Consider the following 18,694-nt stretch of genomic DNA (forward strand, 5'->3'; position numbering starts at 1 on the left):
GGTAGCTATTAAAAACTGTATTTCTCCCCCCCCCCCCAACAGTTACATTTTTAGTGAAAAGATTAAACCACAACACTTCACTTTTCTCCTTGTAAAGACTTAACAGCTCAGAAATGCCATAGATACACATGGAGGATGCATGTTAGCTTGACAATGACAGGCCACCACAATCCAGTCCCTTCAATGCAGCCAGAAACACACCTATCCCATCCAATTAACCCTTTAAGGGCTGCTCCCCTTTGCACCAAAGTTCAAGTGCCTCTTAGGCAGCTAAGTCAAAATGTAACAAATTCTTTGTGCTCCTTCCTGGTTTATTTTAATGAAGAAATTTTCTTATGTGGTCCCAACAAACAGGGGTAAAAGTTTGTCTTTCACGTTGAACTGTACAAAGCTGCAATTGAATCAAAAGGATCTTTTTCACAAACAGATGCAGAGTTGTTCTTAAGACACAGTATTTATTTGCTCAAGATCACATCCCTCCTCGTGCTCACAAGTCCATTCTTCCTTGTACATGCATTCCATGGTTTTTCTCAAGCTTCTCCCCCATTTTGAGCCCATAACAGCATCCTGTCATCATTTCTCACCACAAAAATGGTCACGTTGTCACAGTCAGATTGTGCAAGAGTTACTTCAAATAACTAACAACCACATGAAAAGGAACCAGGAGTGGGTGAATGCAGTTCTGCTTTAATAAGAGTTTGAAACATCTGAAAGTCAGTGCAACCCACAGGAAAACCTAGAAGTATTGTAAAAATGATCTGCACACATGAGAGAAAACGAAGTGCTAGGATATAGGCAGCAGTGATAGAAATGTAATGTGCAGATTCCAGAACAGTCAGTGCACTCTGGGAATTTCACTGCAGGTTTTTCAGTCTGTAAATCTGTGTGTGGTTTTGCCTCTGTGTGTGAGAGAGAGAGAGAGAAAAACACCTCAGTGTGTCACTACTGGACACCTCAGTGCAGTACTACTGCCTCTTGAAACAGGGCCTGAAGAAAATGGTAGTATCTTAGGATCCAGATAAATTCTGTCTCAAGGAGTTGCAGGGAGCCAAACCACATACAGCTTTTCAAGTGACTAGAACCTTAAGTTTATTAAAGCCCAGTGCAAGTTTGATTTAAGTTAATGACCATTAATTTTTCCTTATGTGAGAGCTAGTCTTGTGCAGCAATTAAAGGGTTAAAGTGGAACTCTATGTAGTCTTTCAAACAAGTTCACATATTCTTTATATAAGTTTGGCAAATTTATGTCACAGCCATAGATCTCATTCTTGCAATTCCTGCAAATATATCTACAGCTCCTCTGTCAGAAGCAAAAAAGAGAAGCCACCTGAACAGCTGGGTCTCCCAGGAGCTCACAGTGGGGCCCACAGAGCAGCACAGAACCCCTGGGGATCTCCATGTGCCAGCTAAACCAGGTAGACTTATTGAACTAAATCTGCTTTCGACACATGCTCCCAAAAGAGCTTGAGGCCACAGAGCAGATGAGAATGGAAAAACTGATTGCATCAGACACACTGCAGCCAATAGGAAATCAAAAACATGACTTCAGAGCCAATCAAAAAACCCAAAACAATCCCCCAAAAGCAAGCGTTTATATGTGTGTAGATGTAATAAATATTGCAAAGCACATTTGTCTTTCCCCTGTCCCAGGTCAGTAAGTATAAAGAAATAACCTATGCACCAAAACATCAGCTTTCTGCCATGAAAATGTGGAAGTCAGTAAATACCTGCAAGCCAACTGAAGAGAAAGCATTTGCATTGTCAACCAACCACAAGTTGCTTCCAGTTCTATGCAGCCAAATCAAACCCTCTTCAAATTCACAAGTTTGACCTAAATAAGCACCACTGCATGAAAAGCTTCTTGAGAAGTAGGATGTCAAGAGATTTTCTTTAAAATACAAAATAAAATGCAAGATAAAAGGTTTTCATTGGTCAAGTTTGGAAAACTTGTCTTCCTTTAGCCAACCACAGCCTGGAGCCAATCAAAAATACACCTTTAGGTCTGTCCTTAACTAACACAGCCCAGCTGAGTACCAAAAACTTACAGGAATAGATGGCTGTGAAATTCATTCTGAGGATTGGGCAAAGGGAAACTAAATGACAAAGGAGAAAGGATACCAAGAAACAATTAGGGTGGGCAAAGGAACTTATTAATGCTCAGCCATCCTCCTATAGCTTCAGGAGTCTCACTGTCCTCTCCACTTCTGTCATGTTCAGGTGTTCTGTAGTTACTGCCTTCTGTCTTCTGTCTCTGATCTGGAAAATGCCATCACAACATCCTCAGCACCTGTAAGAACAATGGATAGTGGAAAACATGTGCCATGATTACTTGCTTTGAAGGACACTGGATAAATGCAGCACCCAAACCATCATTCTACACACCTATAAAATCAACAGGAAAGGAAAAAGAGCAGAAAGAGGAAGATGTTTTCTTACTTGTCTGGGACTGGAACTTGAAGCGGCCTAAACATTTCAAGAGCATTCTTTTGCAAGCCTAAGGAAACCACTTGGGTTTTAAATAAAACCAAGAGTCCCTTGCTTTCACATATTTCTAACAAGCAGGACTTAAGAAAAATAAATCATAGGATTGTCACCACAGGCATGTAGAGATAATCTTCCCCCCTGCCTCCACAAATGCTGGCACTGCATAAGACAGTTATGGAGCTTCTCTGAAGTACGAGAAACTCCAATGTTCAGTGAAACTTGTGCTGCCCTTTGCATTGCACTGGCCTTTTAAAGTGACATTTAGATGTTCTTTGCTGTATCTTTACATCTAAATATTCATTACTCTTTGCTTTTAAGAATAAAAATTGGTTTAACAGACCAGCTGAAAGGTTCTTGCCTTTTTCCCCCCACTGAAAATCACTTGAACACCCTTCATAAACTAACATGTCTTGAAAATGTTCCATTCTCTAATGGAAGTGCAATGTTTTCCTTCAAACTGAAGGCTTCCATTTGCCCAGGGAACAGATAGAGCTAAATAAAGCTTTTATCCCTAGCCTGAAGAAATCTTTTCCAGAAGAATTCTGGAATTCTCAGTTACTGGATTTCCCCCCTCCCCCCCCGCCAATTGAGCTGTGGAGAACTGCTCTCAAAATTTGTGTCCCTTAAGCACAGAAAGATGTTAATTACCTGCCTATAATTAATCTCCAAGTCTTTGCAAACTTGAGTGGGCATTTATGGTAGAACAACTTGAATGGCTTGAGAATCTGCTCTGATAAAGGCTTGAAAAAAATACTCCATGCTAAGCTCTCATCCTTCAAAAAGGCACCTTGAGATCTTCAGGAAAAAAACCGCTCACTGGACTTCCTATCTATACAGCATGGCCTAAGAAACACCCACAGAAAAACGTCTTCAGGACAACAGAGAGACACAAAGACATCATACAGTGGTGTCAAAGCAGTGGCTTAAATCAGCACTTCCAGTCTAGACAGGAACTGGAAAACAGCCCTGAAGGGCTAAGCACAATATCTTTCATTTCTGGTAAAAATCTGATCTCCAGGAAAGCCAGATAAAAATAAAAGCTTTCTTTCATCTGTGGATCCTCTAACAGCATTTCTCTAACTGATCTGGAATCATGGTGAATCCTCCAGTCACTACGTAATTCCCAGAAAATTATTTCCTCTATTCAAATGGTCCCAAGTGTTCAAGTGCAACAGATGACTCCCAGTGACCATTCTGGTCATTAATTTGGCCTACCTGGGAGAATTTCACTTAGTAAGTTGTTTGTTTGTTTCCTTTTTATTCCCCCCCCAAGTTTCTGTTGAAGAATAACACAATCATGCAGGAAATGTCAAAAGCAACACTAACTGCCTGTCTCATTCAGGTAACTGAGGAGCTCTAAAGAATTCTCTTACAGGAGTCTCAAGTCCAAATTCAACTTGGATGGAGCCTCAGCAAGTACAAATTCTCCAGCCTTTTACTTGAAGCACATCAAGAAGCAGATTTCAGCTTTGTGCCCCAAGCAACTTCTGCCTGTACATCTGCATGTAGGGTAAAAGACAGAGGACTAATAAAAATTCCCCATCTGTTACAGTCAGATAAATTCCATTTCTCAGTTATCCAATTTGCTCTTTAGTTGCAATATAGAAGAACAAGTGGCAAAAAAGAGACGAGGAAGCTGTGAATTCCTCCTGCTAAGAACCTTAAGAACTGAATCAACGCTCATGAAATGCAACTACATTTATTTTTATACCCTTCATTTATTTGTTGTATGTGCTCAAAGGAGGAAATATTAAGGGCCAAGCAGTAGTTTGTTTTCCATATGTAGGACACCAATCTTCTAGAACTACATCAAAAACTGCTCTGATGCACCCTCTTGCCAACACCCAGAAGCCCTGCAGTCATCTCCCTTTTCATCTCCTCCGCAAACTGCTTTTTTCCTCGATGCAAACATAAATGATATATAGCACCAGGATGCAGCTCTGAATTGACAAGTTGCCAAGTTGTTATGGGTTTTTTTTTTAATACATGAAGACCTCCTAGCCTCCATGAAATGAAGGATTTTATTTGCAAAGATCCTGGAAAACATTTCTGTGCTAAAAAGAGGGGGGAGTAACGACACTGAGAAGCAGTAAGAAACCAAGAGCACGTATGCACAACCTGTATTTTACACTCATCTCCCTTTGCAGTCGAGGAGGCTTTGCTAGGCAAGTCCAGAGCAGCTGGAGTAGCCTAGCAACCACAAAATCACAGATGACGTCACATCAGCACAAGAGATGAGCTGGATTACTCAACAGATGTTGATTGTTTTCCTGGGGTCTCCCCTTTCAACAGTCTAAGCACAAAACAAATTTACAATCTTCTTACAAGCATCTCAAAAGGTTTTATGCAGGAAAGGAAATTTCATTCCAGATAGTCAAGCAACCCATAAACATAGAGGTCAATATTCCTGCCTGTCCCAAACGATTCCAGCTCTCAGCAGTGTTCCTGTGCAGAGCACACAGCCCTTTAAAGCACATGATGAGCAGAAATAGCTTTGGGCACAGAGGACGCCGGGAGCTCTGCAGTTCAGCTCAGCTTTTGCAGTCAGAGCTGTCACGCCGAGGAGCGGGTTCACACTCAGCCAGCTCCTCGCCTCATTTCCTAGGCTTACCTGGCACAGGTTCAATACCACTGCCACTGTCAATAAGAACTTCTGATAACTTGACATTTGCCTGGACTTTGAATAGGAAATGAGAAGGGGCTATAAGAAACACAGCTTGTCAATGCAACACGAAAACAGCACGTGCCACATTTCAACCCAGTGTTCTAATGGAGGAAAAACTCAAAAGGATGATGAGGAATAGAGTGCAAACTGCTTGAACATCTACAGTGTCATGAGTTATGCGCAGTTTGAAGCAAGAAATCAAACAGAAATGGAGAATGGATCTAGAATTCAAGGTTTCAGTCTTTCACAGCCAAATTGAACAGGATCCTCAAGTGTGCAGTACTCTTGTCTTCCCAGTATCGTTATGCTCACTGCAGTTTTAAAGGTACCTGAATTCAGGAACAAAGTGCATATGGGGTTTTTATCACAACACCATCAAAAAGCATGCTCCTTCTCTGATGTTCTTTAGCACTTTCTGATACTTGTTTCCCACACGGTCCTTTTGAAATGAAGATGGATAACCAGTACCAGAAGCAAGGTGGGTAAAGAATGCTTTAAGGGAAGATTATGAATTGTGTTTGAAAGATTACAACTGCACTTACTCAGTGGTTGGCCTTTGCACCAGTTTTACTGAATGCTTTCATAAATGATCCTGGAACAGAGAAGCAGGCACACACTAATGAAATCTGATGGCAATACAAAGTTAAAAAGTTCTGCCAAACACCAGAGAGCAGCAAAACAACAGACAGGAACAAACAGAACAGCAGTGAGGAGCAGAGGGAGCAAAAGAGGCTTAGCTATTAGTGTTAGAAAGGAAGGAAAAAACCCAAAGAGAACAAGTGAGTGAGATATTTCTGTCTTGAAGTACATTATTAAACAAGAATTCACAACAGTGGATTTGCTGCTCTCCCCTCAGTTCCTTGCTGTTTGGTAGAACCATCAATGGTTCTGTTTGCAGGAATTACAGGCACCCTAGCATTTGCATGAATCCCAGGCAATTGCCTTTAAAAAGACAATTTGATCTACCAAATAGAAAGATAATACCACCTAAGTGGGTGGGTAACCGGAGGGCACAACACCCAACAGAACAACAGCTTGCAGTCAAGACTCCAGCCCACGCTGATTTATTTTACTCCCACATTAAAGATCAAATTTTATCCTCAGTGAAGTGATGGATCAATACAAAGAGGAAGACATCCTTTGTCCAAACAACAGCAGACAAAGTTCTTGCAGGCTATTAAATCTAAAGCTAGCGTGAGCAGAGCTATCTACTTGACACAAAACCCAGTGGTTCCCAGACAATGCCAGCCCAGTTGGTTTCAACACACTATCACTACCCTTGTGTGTTGCACATCGTGGCTTATTTTCTATTCACTAACAAAAGAAACAGATTGGGTTTTTTTCAGCATTTCATGAGCACTATGACTCTTGACTGAGACATAACAGGCAATAGTATTTCCCAGATCCAGAACCAGTTTGTTCAGCGGACTTGCAAGAAGGGAAGATACATTCTGCTTGTAAGTTGAGGAGTTAGAATATCACCATGCCACAACCTCCTGACGGGCAGCAAGTCCTACTGGTTTTAGCTGAGCATTTCAATGGTCTAAAATCAGACTGGAAAATTTCCCTGCTCAACCCGTCCCAGGGGGTGTTTAAGAGCAGGCTGGATGAGGCTCTGGCCAGCCTGATCTAGTGTGGGGTGTCCCTGCCCGTGGCAGGGGGGTTGGAACTAGATGATCCTTGTGGTCCCTTCCAACCCTGAATGAAACTATGAAACTTAAGGAAGGGTAAGAGCACAGTATGCAAATCTCAGAATAGTCTGGGTTGGAAGGGACCTTAAAGATCATCTAGTTCAAATCCCCCCACCATGGGCAGGGACATTCAATGAAAGGGATCCTCTCATCAGTGCATTCAGCCTTCCAGAAGCCACTTACAGAGCATGAGGATTTCTGAAGATGCCCTGCAGCAAAAAAAACCCAGGGTGACATTTGTCCAGAAAAATCATCCACACTTCCCAGCAAAAAGAAGGTTGTGTTCAAGCCCAGTCTTACAACCCAAACCATTCAGAGCTAAATGAAACCAATCTAACAAGTCTGCTCATTAAGCAATTCCACAGCCGCCTGTGCTCATGGACAAACACAAACATTTCCAGAGAACAGAGCAGGGGTTTCTGTGCCATGAAAGGAAAGCAAGGATTAAAGTAGTAGTGAATAGAGCTGCTGGTGCAGTCCCACTTGGCTCCCACGACGGATGTTTTCTTTCTAATCCAGTAGAGGAAAATTGGAAAAGCAGAGTGCAGGTTACAAAGTTAAGCCACACATTGCCAGCAGCCTGTGAGTAAGACAATAGGACGGTGAACCACATCTACTTTTAGCACATCCTTCACTGAGCTTTGCACTTCCAGTAATTAATGGATAGAACAATGAAAAAGGCACACTTACACCTGACCTTCTACAATCTAGGCATACAACTGCTCTCTCCACAGCACATTTCTACACTCTATAAATAGAGACGCACCTATACCCAATTAAATATTCCTCTTCCTTCAGGAGCAAAGCTTAATTGCCACAGACTTTCAGACATGCAAATACTTCTCCCACTCCTTCTGCCTTACATTCTCCCATCCTCATCTCTCCTAGAAATTAATAACCACAGAATGTTAGGGATTGGAAGGGACCTCCAGAGATCATCTAGTCCAATCCTCCTGCCAAAGTAGGATCACCTATGGCAGGACACACAGGAACACATCCAGGTGGGTTTGGAAAGTCTCCAGAGAAGGAGATTCCACAACCTTTCTGGACAGCCTGTTCCAGTGCTTCATCACCCTCACAGTTAAGAATTTCCACCTCAACATGAGGAGAAACTTCTTTGTGTTTCAGCTTGTACCTGTTGTTCCTTGTCCTGTCACTGGGCATCACAGAAAAGAGCCTGGCACCTTCATCTTGGCACCCACCCCTCAGATATTTATAGACATTAATTAGATCCCCTCTCAGCTTTCTCAAGACTACATAGCTCCAGGTCTCTCTTCCTTCAAAGCAGAGATGTTCAATAACTAACTCTCAGGCCTATGCCCCGTCTCAAAAAGCAATTGTGACAGTCTTACTCTACCAACTTTCTACAAACTCCTGCTGCAGTTATGTTCCAACTGCAGTTGTTTGGACTGCAGAATTTAGTAATTCTTCTACTCCACTTGGATTTCAGTCTTGGCAAGCTACAACGATCTGAAGGTCAAACGACCTCACAGTGCAGCAGTGAAGGCTGTAGACAGCCACTGAGCTCAGCAAGTGCAGCTGCTGATCAGTTCACCTAAATCTAAGAACATCTGACCATTAGGGTCCTGACTTCAGTGAATGCTTCCCACAGCAAGTACTCAGCTACACTCACATCAGGCCAGGAGGGTACAAGCTGGATAAAACCACACTACCTTAACACAAAGGAGGATGTTAAGAGATGAATCTAACAGCTGCTATTTCCAAGGGCTCTTTGAACAGATACATCCAACTGATGTTTGTATCTGCCAACATCTTTCACCTGCAAAATTAATTAAACCCAAAAAGCTTTTAGAGATCAGAAGGTTAAGCCTGTCAAGGATATCTGAAGGCTGCCATATTAACAGATCTTTGTATACACACATTTCAATTGCCTTCCAGCAAATACCTTCTAAGCATCACCTCTCCTCTGCAATCTCCAGTATGTGTATCCTAGTCTGGCATTCCAAAAATACAGCATGCACTGCTGAGAGGAGGAGCCCATTAAAACAAGCATTGGGTTCAAAAGAATAAAACTACACTGACAAGAGCTCTATCTCCATTCCTCCACCACTATCTGGTATTTGATGAACATGGTCCCCCTCCTAACTCCACAAGCAGCCTGGGTTAATTTTTAATGCTGTACCATCCAGAGAATGTGTCTAACCTAGCTCAGGCATGTACTTGCATCACTGCTTTGCCCTTCCCAAGGGACCAGCTTTCTTCAAGAAGCAGCACGACACTCCTGTTGCTATAGGAACAACAGAGCTGTAATCACCAAGGTCTTAGTATAATTCACGTATCATACTTACTAGCTGCACAGCTTCCATTTACAGATCTGCCAGAGCAGCTACTTAAGGAAGCCAAGTGCTACCCTACCATTTAGAAATGTAAGTAACTGGGCAACAAGAAATAGAGGTTTTATGAAGGAGATGCTTCTGTGCATCTAACTTCCTGAGAGGCATTTTGCTTTTATTAAAAATATGGGAGACAGTCTTGATTTCATCACTTCAAGCTGGAGAAACCTAATGAGTCTGAGCCGTTTTGGTTCTTGCTGCAATGCAAAGACAACCAATATGCTAATATCTCAAAACAGCTCATGATCACATCCACTCTCTAGCACATACACTGGTTAAAAAAAGATGCCTTTGGGTTCCTCAGTTATTCTTGGAGCCATAAAAACAAAGCAACAGACAACCCACAGCCATCAGCAGAAAAAGCTCCTTGAGTAAAGAAAAAAATGCCCTCTGTTTTGCACTTTCATCTAGGTGTTAACAACAGCAGTGATTGAAAATGGTTATTACAAAAATGTGAGCATGACTTCAGTATTTAGTCTCTTAATTACTACTAAATGCAAGTATGAAATGTTCCAGGCTTTGTTCAGGCTTTCCTGGATTACTGAGATCTCATCCCGTCTGCTAATGGTTCACCTTCCAATGGATAACAAAGTCTTTTTAGTACTGCATATATGCTCCCTGTCATGGATGCAACACAAGAGAAAAGACAACAGGTCAGTAGGCTCAGGTATTAGCAAAAACAGCAGGCTATGAACAGGCCACCTGAACTGCCTGAACATCCTTGCTCTTGGGGGGCAGCAGCCCATGCTGGGGAAACAGCACCTCTAGAAGTCAACACAGTGAGGGACTAAGCATTTCCTGAGATTCTGGAATACACTGAAAAAAACCCAACAAATACATCTGGAATTAAAAACAAAACCAACAAACCCAACAAAAAGACTATTTTAAGACTGCAGTACATGTTCTGGTCATACAAGATCCCTTCCCAGATCTATTGGCCTAAGATATGTTCTGGTTATGGATGTAAAGAGTTTAGAACACACTAAGAAGTTGTGTTTCAATCAGGTATCTGCCACAGCACATTAGAGAGCTCTGGACATGTGTCATTATTACTGACTTACACAAAGATCATCAGTAATTCAGAGTAACTCTGAGGATGCTGTCAGGATCTTGATCCACTTCAACACTAATGCTTCAAGTTTTAAGGTGTTTTAATGTAAGCAACTCTGCCAACAACCCTAACACACAGTGGTTTTGTACACCTGAACTGATGAGTTCCCTTCAAAAGAAAGGAGGGAACTAAAAAGATGAAGAGTTTCACTTCCCCCTTTTCTGGAAAAATCAGTACAAACCAAAGGGGACTCCGACTTCAGGCCTGCTTAAAAATCACAGAGGCACTCCAAGATGCTTCTTGACCAAAACTGGCAATTAACTTCTATTACTGAACCCTAAGACAGCAAGGAGAGTGTCAGGGAGAAACTCTACATGTTAGAGCTATCATTAATAGCAGCTCACTGAAGGTTTACAGCACAAGCACTACAATTCCACAGGGAGAAGTACAAACTTCTTCCTTCACTGCACTGTCACACTGCTGCAAATATATAGTGGACACATAGGTTGCAGTGACTCCCTGTGGTCAAACAAACAGGCTCACAAAGAAGCAGACAGATCTTTATCAGAAGCCATACAGCGCTAAGCTCAACAGTCCTACCTCAGGTAATTACTGTCAGCCACCAGCCAGCTGCTCTAAGACAGCACTTCACAGATGCACAGCAAAGGAAAGCATAACAAATGTAACAGAGACTGTGATACACACTCACAAAACTCCAGACCATACACTCTTTATGCTGTTCTCAAAAAAAACCCAAAAACCCAAAGAACCTTCCTGTAATTGTGCAGCCAGACTACAGCATTTTTAAGTGACAAGCAAAATAGTGCAGGTCTGTAACAAAGCTTTTAAAGTGCTAAGGCTAAGAACGTCACTGCCTTCTTTGGAACAAAATGGGGGTGTGAAATCAGCTTTTTGCCTTTCCTGTGCCTGCTGAGCAAAAAGCCTCTAAAGATAGGTCTGGGACAAGTTGGGCTGAGAGCAATCTGTCCTACTATTGGGAAAAAAAGACTGTGAAATCCACTAACATACTAACTCTTCTTAAGTTACTCGTTAAATAACACCCCTTTTAGGGGGTGAGTAAACTAAGCTGCATAAAGGGAAGGAGGAAAAAAAATCCTCCAGATGAAAACAGCAGAAAAGCAGGGAAGAAAATACCTTGAAGCAATCTTGCAGAACACAAGACATGGATTAGCGCAGTGCTTGGCTCTGGGATGGGGTTTCTCAGCGCAGGATAGCGCCATCTAGTGGAGCTGCAATCTCCCTCAAGGCGGCAAATCGGACACTGGACAGTTTGTGCCCTGATTCCAGTACTTTCCTAATCCTTTTTCACCGAAGGAAAAAGTATTTGGCTAGGTTTCCTCATTCTCATTTGTTCTTCATATTAATCTTTACCTAATGTGGAGAGCTGGCATATCTGAATACAAAAAGAACTAACATCCTTTCCTACTTCTCTAAATAGTTAAATATTTTCCTTCTTTTTTCCCCTTATCAAGAAAAATCTTAATAGTCAGACTATCAGCTTAATTAAAATTAATTCCTTCAGCATAAATTGTCATTGTGGAGGGCTGCAAAAATGCTTGGGGGCTGGAGCATCCCTGCTACAAGGTGGGGGTGTTCAGCCTGGAGAAGACTCCGGGGACACCTAAGAGTGGCCTCCCAGTACCTGAAAGGAGGTAGAAGAAAGCTGCAGAGGGACTGTTTCCAAAGGCCTGAAGTGATGAGATGGTGGGCAATGGTTTGAAACTAGAAGAGATCTAGATTGGATGTGAGGAACAAGCTCTGCAGTATGAGGGTGGTGGAACACTGGAACAGGTTGCCCACAGAGGTGGTTGAGGCCTCATTCCTGTAGATATCCAAGGCCAGGCTCGACAAGGCTCTGAGCAACCTGATCTAGTGGAGGATATCCCTGTTGACTGCTGGTTGGACTAGCTAGCCTTTGGAGGGTCCTTCCAACCCAAACCATTCTGTGATTCTGTAATAGTGAAAAATCCCAACTGCAACAAAGTCTTAACTGAATGTGTCTACCTCAGGGTTTGATGAGAAACCAGATCATGTTCACTTTAGATTGGCAGAAAACTCTGAAGCAGAATACACAAGGTTATCTATCTCCATCCTTTCCCCAGCTATGTGAGGAATGAACACACAAGTTTAAAACCGAAGAACAAGTCTGTGCAGGTTGTGTTTCTAATGGTTTGCTAACTGTCTTACATCTATATTAAATTTCAGCTCAGTTCTTTTTGGAATCCAAGTCTTACAATTTCCCTAGAAAACCTAATTGAACATTGTGATCTGACAGAAGGTCTAAGAAGAGGGGGCAGGGGGAATTCAGAAACAAACATTCAGGTTCAGAAAGGATTAGTAGATTCAGAGTAGGGCCACACAATTGTTTACCAAGACCTCTGCAGAGAGCTCACAAAAGCAGCATTACTTCATCCCCTTAATGGGAATCTAAACAAACCAAAGCAGATTTGTAAACTTATTTCATGTTTACTACCTCTGTCTGGGAATTAATTACATTATGTAAATTGAAGAAATGCAATGAGAAACATTTCTCCTATTGTTACACTTTCTGCTGAAATGCAACACTGCACTTCCAGATTGCTGCAAAGGTGAAAAACAAGAGATGTTGGCAGATGATTCCATTTTATTTGAAGTCATACAACTAAATTATCCTATGCATAACAAATTGCTTTTGTACCTACTTCAGAGTTTATTTTGATATAAGACTCTCAGTTCAAATCATACAAAGAAAATGCTTTGGAACCCCCAGTCTTGTTCCTTACTGAGCACAGATGTCCAGTTTAAGAACAAATAAGAGAATTTGGATTAAAACTGTCTTATGTGGAGGATCTATACTGAATACAGTAAGACACTCAGAACTAGAGGCACCACCTGAATTCAACTTACCTATCAAAAGAAGAAAAAAGCAGTAAGGTAAAAATCTAGTTCCAGGGGGGTTGGAACTAGATGATCCTTGAGGTCCCTTCCAACCCTAACAATTCTATGATAAAAACTTATTTCTGTTTAATGACAGGAGTAGGAAACTGTATAAATACATTTAACTCACAGGACCATGGCCATCCAATTTTGGAGTTACCAGGGAGAAACAGATGTTTAAAACTGCTTTTCACCCTACAGGAAATTAGGTATAGCCAAGGCTGACTTTACATGGTAAAATCAGTCCACCTGTTGATTACTGCACTCTAATTCTCTTCCAAAGATTGCAGGGTGGCTTTAAGGAGGCAACATATTCCAGAAATACAGGGACCTAAATCTGTTGCTTTCTGAGACTGTTCTGACAGATTAAACACAAGGCAGACAAGTGCAGTACTCACCCTGATCAATTGAGTGTTGAGGAAGCTGGCTAAGTTGGCTATTCACTACACCCGCATACGTGCGCAAGAACTCCTCTTCACTAGCAGTCAGCTGGAAATGTAGGAAGAATAAGTCAGCAAAAGGGGAAATGAAGACAGACTGAAGATATTACCTCCCACTTCCCAATCAGAAACTTCACAATTGCCTCTATTATATTCTTCAACAGTTGAATCATCTGTTACTTGTGCAAACTACACCCATGGCAAGGACACAGCAGCAAATGGGTACATCGAGAGCTCATGGAGAGATCCAAAGGCACCTTACAACAGCTGCTTTGTTTTGCTCATTTTCCAGCAATGAAAAAGTCTTTCTGCACATAGGCAAATGATCAGATGCTCGAATTTCACTACAGGCACTGTAACCCCCAAAATATTTCAGCAAAAATCAGTTGTGTAACTACAGATAACGATTAAATCCGAGAGTTAAAACACCTCAGTAAAACCAGCATTACTAGCCCATCTCAGTGAGCACAGGCACAGTGAAAATGGTCTGGAAATCCACACAACGTGAATCTTACATTTGATCCCATCTTCCTCAGCATGAGCAGGACTCTCACTTTTTGCTGAATATACATCTCCTCCGGACTCTTTCCGGGGACACCCTCTCGGTTCATTCCCCTCCTGCCAGCTCCTGGATTTCCTGGAAATAAAAGATGAGAAAAACTCAAATAGGTCATGAGGTATAACAGGAATAACAGGAGAAGTTCAATTTCTAAACTAGTACTTCCTATTTTCCACAATGCCCTGGTAGAGTAAGGAATCTCATGTTTCATCAGAGAAATCCTTAACATTTTTAACAGCTAAACTGAGCCTTACATGTGCAACTCAGATACTCAGAGGCTGACATTTACATCCCTTCTAGCTCATTATCTGTTGTTACATTACTGCATGAGTAGTTCAAGAGAGTTCTAACAACTAGATGAAGGAATCACCCTGACAGAAGCCCGTGGGTTTGTTTTTTTCCCCCCTATAAACAAGCACAACCAGTATGAAAACAGGATGCAGAGCGTAGCCATCAAGCCTGCAATGGCTGAACAAAAGCTAAACCATTTTTTTCCCATCTCTTCTTTGTTTTACATGTCATATTAAAAAGGCCACTGTACTTTTATAAAGTTAAAATGCATTAAATGGGTTTGGAGAGAAAGAAGAGCTGAAAGCCAAGAAAAGCAGGGAAAGGAGTGAAGTTTATCATCCTTGTAACATTCAAAAACATTACACTTTGGTGTCTCAGTATCTGGTCATGATTTAAGTTCCACAATAGGAAGCTTATTAAAAAGCAAATGAAACAACATGTACAGGTCCAATCTTGAGCTGCTATAAAAAATGATGTTTAAATCAACAAGAGTAAAAATCTTCACTTCAAATTTCAAAGCTAATGGTGCTTCAAGTAACTCACTACTATAGCAGTGGACCAAACTAAACTGACCCCTTAGTGTTGGAGAAATGTAACCCCTGCCAAGGAACCTGTGGGTGGAGGTGGAAACCAGACAGCCACTCTTCCACCACAAACACCTTGGGAAGTGGCTCCAGACCACCTCTCCAATTAATTTTCCTTAACAGAATTGAGTCTGGTCCCACACCAAACTCTAAATCTGCCTTCCTGAACTTCAGTAACTAACAGAATACGCTACACAAGATATCCTTAGTGAAGGCTCTCACAGCAGGTTCAAACTCACCCGTTTTCCTGTAGTCATTACCAACCTTTCCCCTCACTTCACTTTCATTATTACTGTTAGGGGAAAGTAATCTGGGTGTGGAAACCGTTTAAAATTACACATAGGCCCTCCTGAGTGAGTCAGAAGTAATGCAAACTGCAGTGGCAGATGCTGGGATAGGCTTTACCACCCACATTACTTAGCACAAAGATAACAGTAGTAAAAAAAGTGAGGAAAGCTCTATCACCAGTCCTTCTTGATTAAGTTTCCAGTGGGAAGACTGGCATTATGCTGATTTGCTATAGATCATTCTGCTTGGAAACCTGCAGCCTGGAAGCATTCAAGGTGATCCTATCTTTTTTCTAGAACCAACCGACTGCTTTCTGCAGGGGGAATAAAACAACCTCATTTTTGTGTAGTGTCACAGAAGAGGTTAGGCTGGGAGGGACCTTAAAGATCATCCAGTTCCAACCCCCATGCCATGGGGCAGGGACATCTTCCACTACACCAGGCTGCTCAAGGTCTCATCCAGCCTGGCCTCGAACACCTCCAGTTTCAATCTCCCATCTTCAAACCATTCCTCCTCATTCCATCACTACAAGCATTTCTAAGAAGTCCCTCCCCAGCTCTCCTGTAGTCCCTTTGGGTACTGGAAGGCTGACCTAAGGTCTCACCAGAGCTTTGTCTTCCCCAGGCTGAACAACCCCAACTCAAGGAACAACTACAGTTGACTGGGTTAGGTTACTAAGCATGTACTTGACCATGCGATTTAGTGAATGCTCACAAGTGGGGTCAGGAGTAAGACAATGAAAAAATAAGCCTGGGAAAAAGAAACATTGTTATGCATATCCAGAGACTCATAAAACAATAAACATTTATCAAGATACCAAGTAAGTCTGAAAGGTTTTAACTGCTTCTTCATATTATATTAATACATTATACTTTTTTACTCTATTTTTCCCCCCCAAAAAAATATTGTTACTTGAAAAGGGAAGAAGCATTAGCAGCAGCCAAAGAATCAGCTAAGAAAAAGTATAATAGCAAAAAACTTGAAAAATAACATGCTTCTGGTTTAAAAATGGAACAAATGATATAGGACATCTATCAATAGGTGGCACCACACACAAGCACCAAGAAAATGCCACAGCTGTCCCCATGCCAACCACTGTGACCACACTTCAGCAGTCTTCTACTCATCAGATAGCACAGACCACAGATCTCATCATTCAGTGGCTTCCATCATTGTAGTCTTCCCCTTCTTCATGAATTTTTCAACCCTTGAAAAGGGGTGATGGAAATTGCTATCCAAATCTGGTTCTTCTAAAGTAAATTCCAGCCAAGAGGGATTTATTGTGAAGCTACCTATTTAACAGGAAGGAGAAAAATCCTAAAGCCTGCCCCATTCAGTGAATGCTTCACAAAGTCAGTAAGCAAAACAAGGGAAAAAGCAATCCTATGGATCCAAAGCTATTGAGATATATGTATAAAGAGGTTAAACTAAGATTACAGAGCAAGAGAGATTTGCTCTTCAAAACTGCACATTAAATCTGGGTGATAGCCTCAGCCACCACAGCTTTTCCTACCTGATGACAACAAAGTGCAAAGACAAGTCTTAAGTCAGTACTGAGACCTCAGCATGAAAAACTTTCATCTCTCTGTTCCTGCTACATAAAGCTCTGTCAAGACAGCGTTTAGGATGACAAAACTACCCAGCATATATTGCATCAGGAAATTTCCAAACCCACTTACAAAGCTGCTCTGTGCCCAGAAGACAGCACAATCCACCTTTACAAATCAAGGACTGAAAAATCTTATCAAGGTACTTACCAAATTTGCTTTCTGAAGGAAACTGCATTATACAGTGTACATTTCAGTCACACATACTGCAGCATGATTTAAACAGAATCTACCTCACCCTACAATTCTTTCTAGCATATAGACAAAACCATTGTTGCCCCATCCCCAACCAGACAACGCAAGAAATTTCCCTGCCAACATACCTGCTTCTAAAAACCACAGAAGATCAGATAACCCAGGTGTTTAGTCCAGATTAATGACTGCAGCTGGAAGAAATGTGCAAGGAAACAGCCCTGTGAAAACAAAGGAGCAAAGCATTACAGAAAAACCCCAAACTGAAAAAGCAGAAAGACCCTTCCTTCACAATGCTTTGAATCACAGCCTGCTTTAGAAGACTGTCTGGCCAAAATGCATTAAGCTGAAGGTTGTTTGCACTTTAGAGAACATTTTCTCACAAAAGAATGAAGTTTTTTTTCCAAAGGTCAAGCCATTCCTCATCTGCAAGATTCACACCCTGACCATACCACCAAGGACATTCCCAAGCACTTGAGAGTGGAACACATTCAAGCTTTGCATTCTTTCAGAAGCTTTCAGAATAAAACTCAACTCTCTGGGAAAACAACAACAAAAAGGCAAAGCAAAAAAAAACCCCAACAAACCCTGACATGTAATTTCTTCTGGGGGAAAACAAAAAGTTGTATCTTCCCAAAGAGTTGAAGAAAACCAGGGAGAAATGCAAAGCATGCTAATTTTAACCAAAATGATTGTTTTCAGCTATGTATTTGTTATCTGAATGTAGCAATTATGAAGACTGGCACTTGAAAGCTGGGCTGGAAAAACTCTCTGTGCAGAATTTTTCAGACCAGCTTCCCTGCTCAGTCACCAACAGCTCCAGTTGCAGGCTTCACTTATTTTTTTTTAGACTTGTGACATATTTCTGAAGAGATTTTACAACTGCCACTAGGTCCCAGAGAATGGCAAGAGTTTACAGCTATTCCTATCTATCACATTAGCCTCTAAGACAAGCAGCTCAATGGTATGAATGAAGTGACAGCCCAAGCACTGATGAGCAGTGAAATAGCAAGTGCCTGCTACTCAGGAGAGCATCACAGCTAGAACTATGAAATCAACTGTGTGAGTTGCTGTACTTAAGAGTTTCTCATTAGGAAAAATATGCATACCTGCACCACTGCACCATTTTTTAATGAAAGCCTAGTTAATTTTACCAAGCATCAACTCTCAGTTGGTTGGTGTGTGTTCAACAAGCAAAGGCAGATCTAGACTAATTCCATTTCTTTTATGGCTGCTCACCACCCCATGCGGATGTCATTAGTGGCAGGGAAACAAGACAGGAGTAGCTAGAGCTACTCAACTGTTTTGTTCACCAGGTTCATCAGAGAAATGATGAATCCAAAATACCTGAGCTTCACCCAGAGGTTCTCTACAGTGTCTCTTACTAACAAGTGCTGGAAGCAGCTGAGCTTTATCAATGGCTTAAAAGAATCATTTTGCCTCTCCAGAGGAGAGAAATTGCCTGTTCTGAAAGGATTATTTAAGCCCTACCTCACTAATTAGTTCCCACTGTTCTTGCCCTCTAAATATGCAATGCAGCCCCAAGATAGA

General features: G+C 41.6%; 1 protein-coding gene across 3 annotated transcripts in view; it reads right to left on the minus strand.

Annotated features, from left to right (window-relative positions):
- Positions 1–2,144: 2,144 nt before the first annotated feature.
- The window catches only part of CTNNBIP1 (catenin beta interacting protein 1), a 32,142-nt gene continuing 15,592 nt past the window's right edge, over positions 2,145–18,694 (minus strand). For all 3 annotated transcript variants that reach the window (XM_068158356.1, XM_068158358.1, XM_068158359.1), the window contains 4 exons: positions 17,275–17,364; positions 14,138–14,259; positions 13,581–13,671; positions 2,145–2,287 (listed from right to left, as the gene is read on the minus strand). In XM_068158356.1, the coding sequence (XP_068014457.1) occupies positions 2,229–2,287; positions 13,581–13,671; positions 14,138–14,233 (246 nt within the window). In that variant the 5' untranslated portion in view covers positions 14,234–14,259; positions 17,275–17,364 and the 3' untranslated portion in view covers positions 2,145–2,228. The remainder of the gene's footprint in view (positions 2,288–13,580; positions 13,672–14,137; positions 14,260–17,274; positions 17,365–18,694) is intronic.

Source organism: Melanerpes formicivorus, unplaced genomic scaffold (genome assembly GCF_026170545.1).
Source record: "Melanerpes formicivorus ecotype bairdi unplaced genomic scaffold, bMelFor1.0.p_v2 SCAF_39, whole genome shotgun sequence".
NCBI lineage: Eukaryota > Metazoa > Chordata > Aves > Piciformes > Picidae > Melanerpes > Melanerpes formicivorus.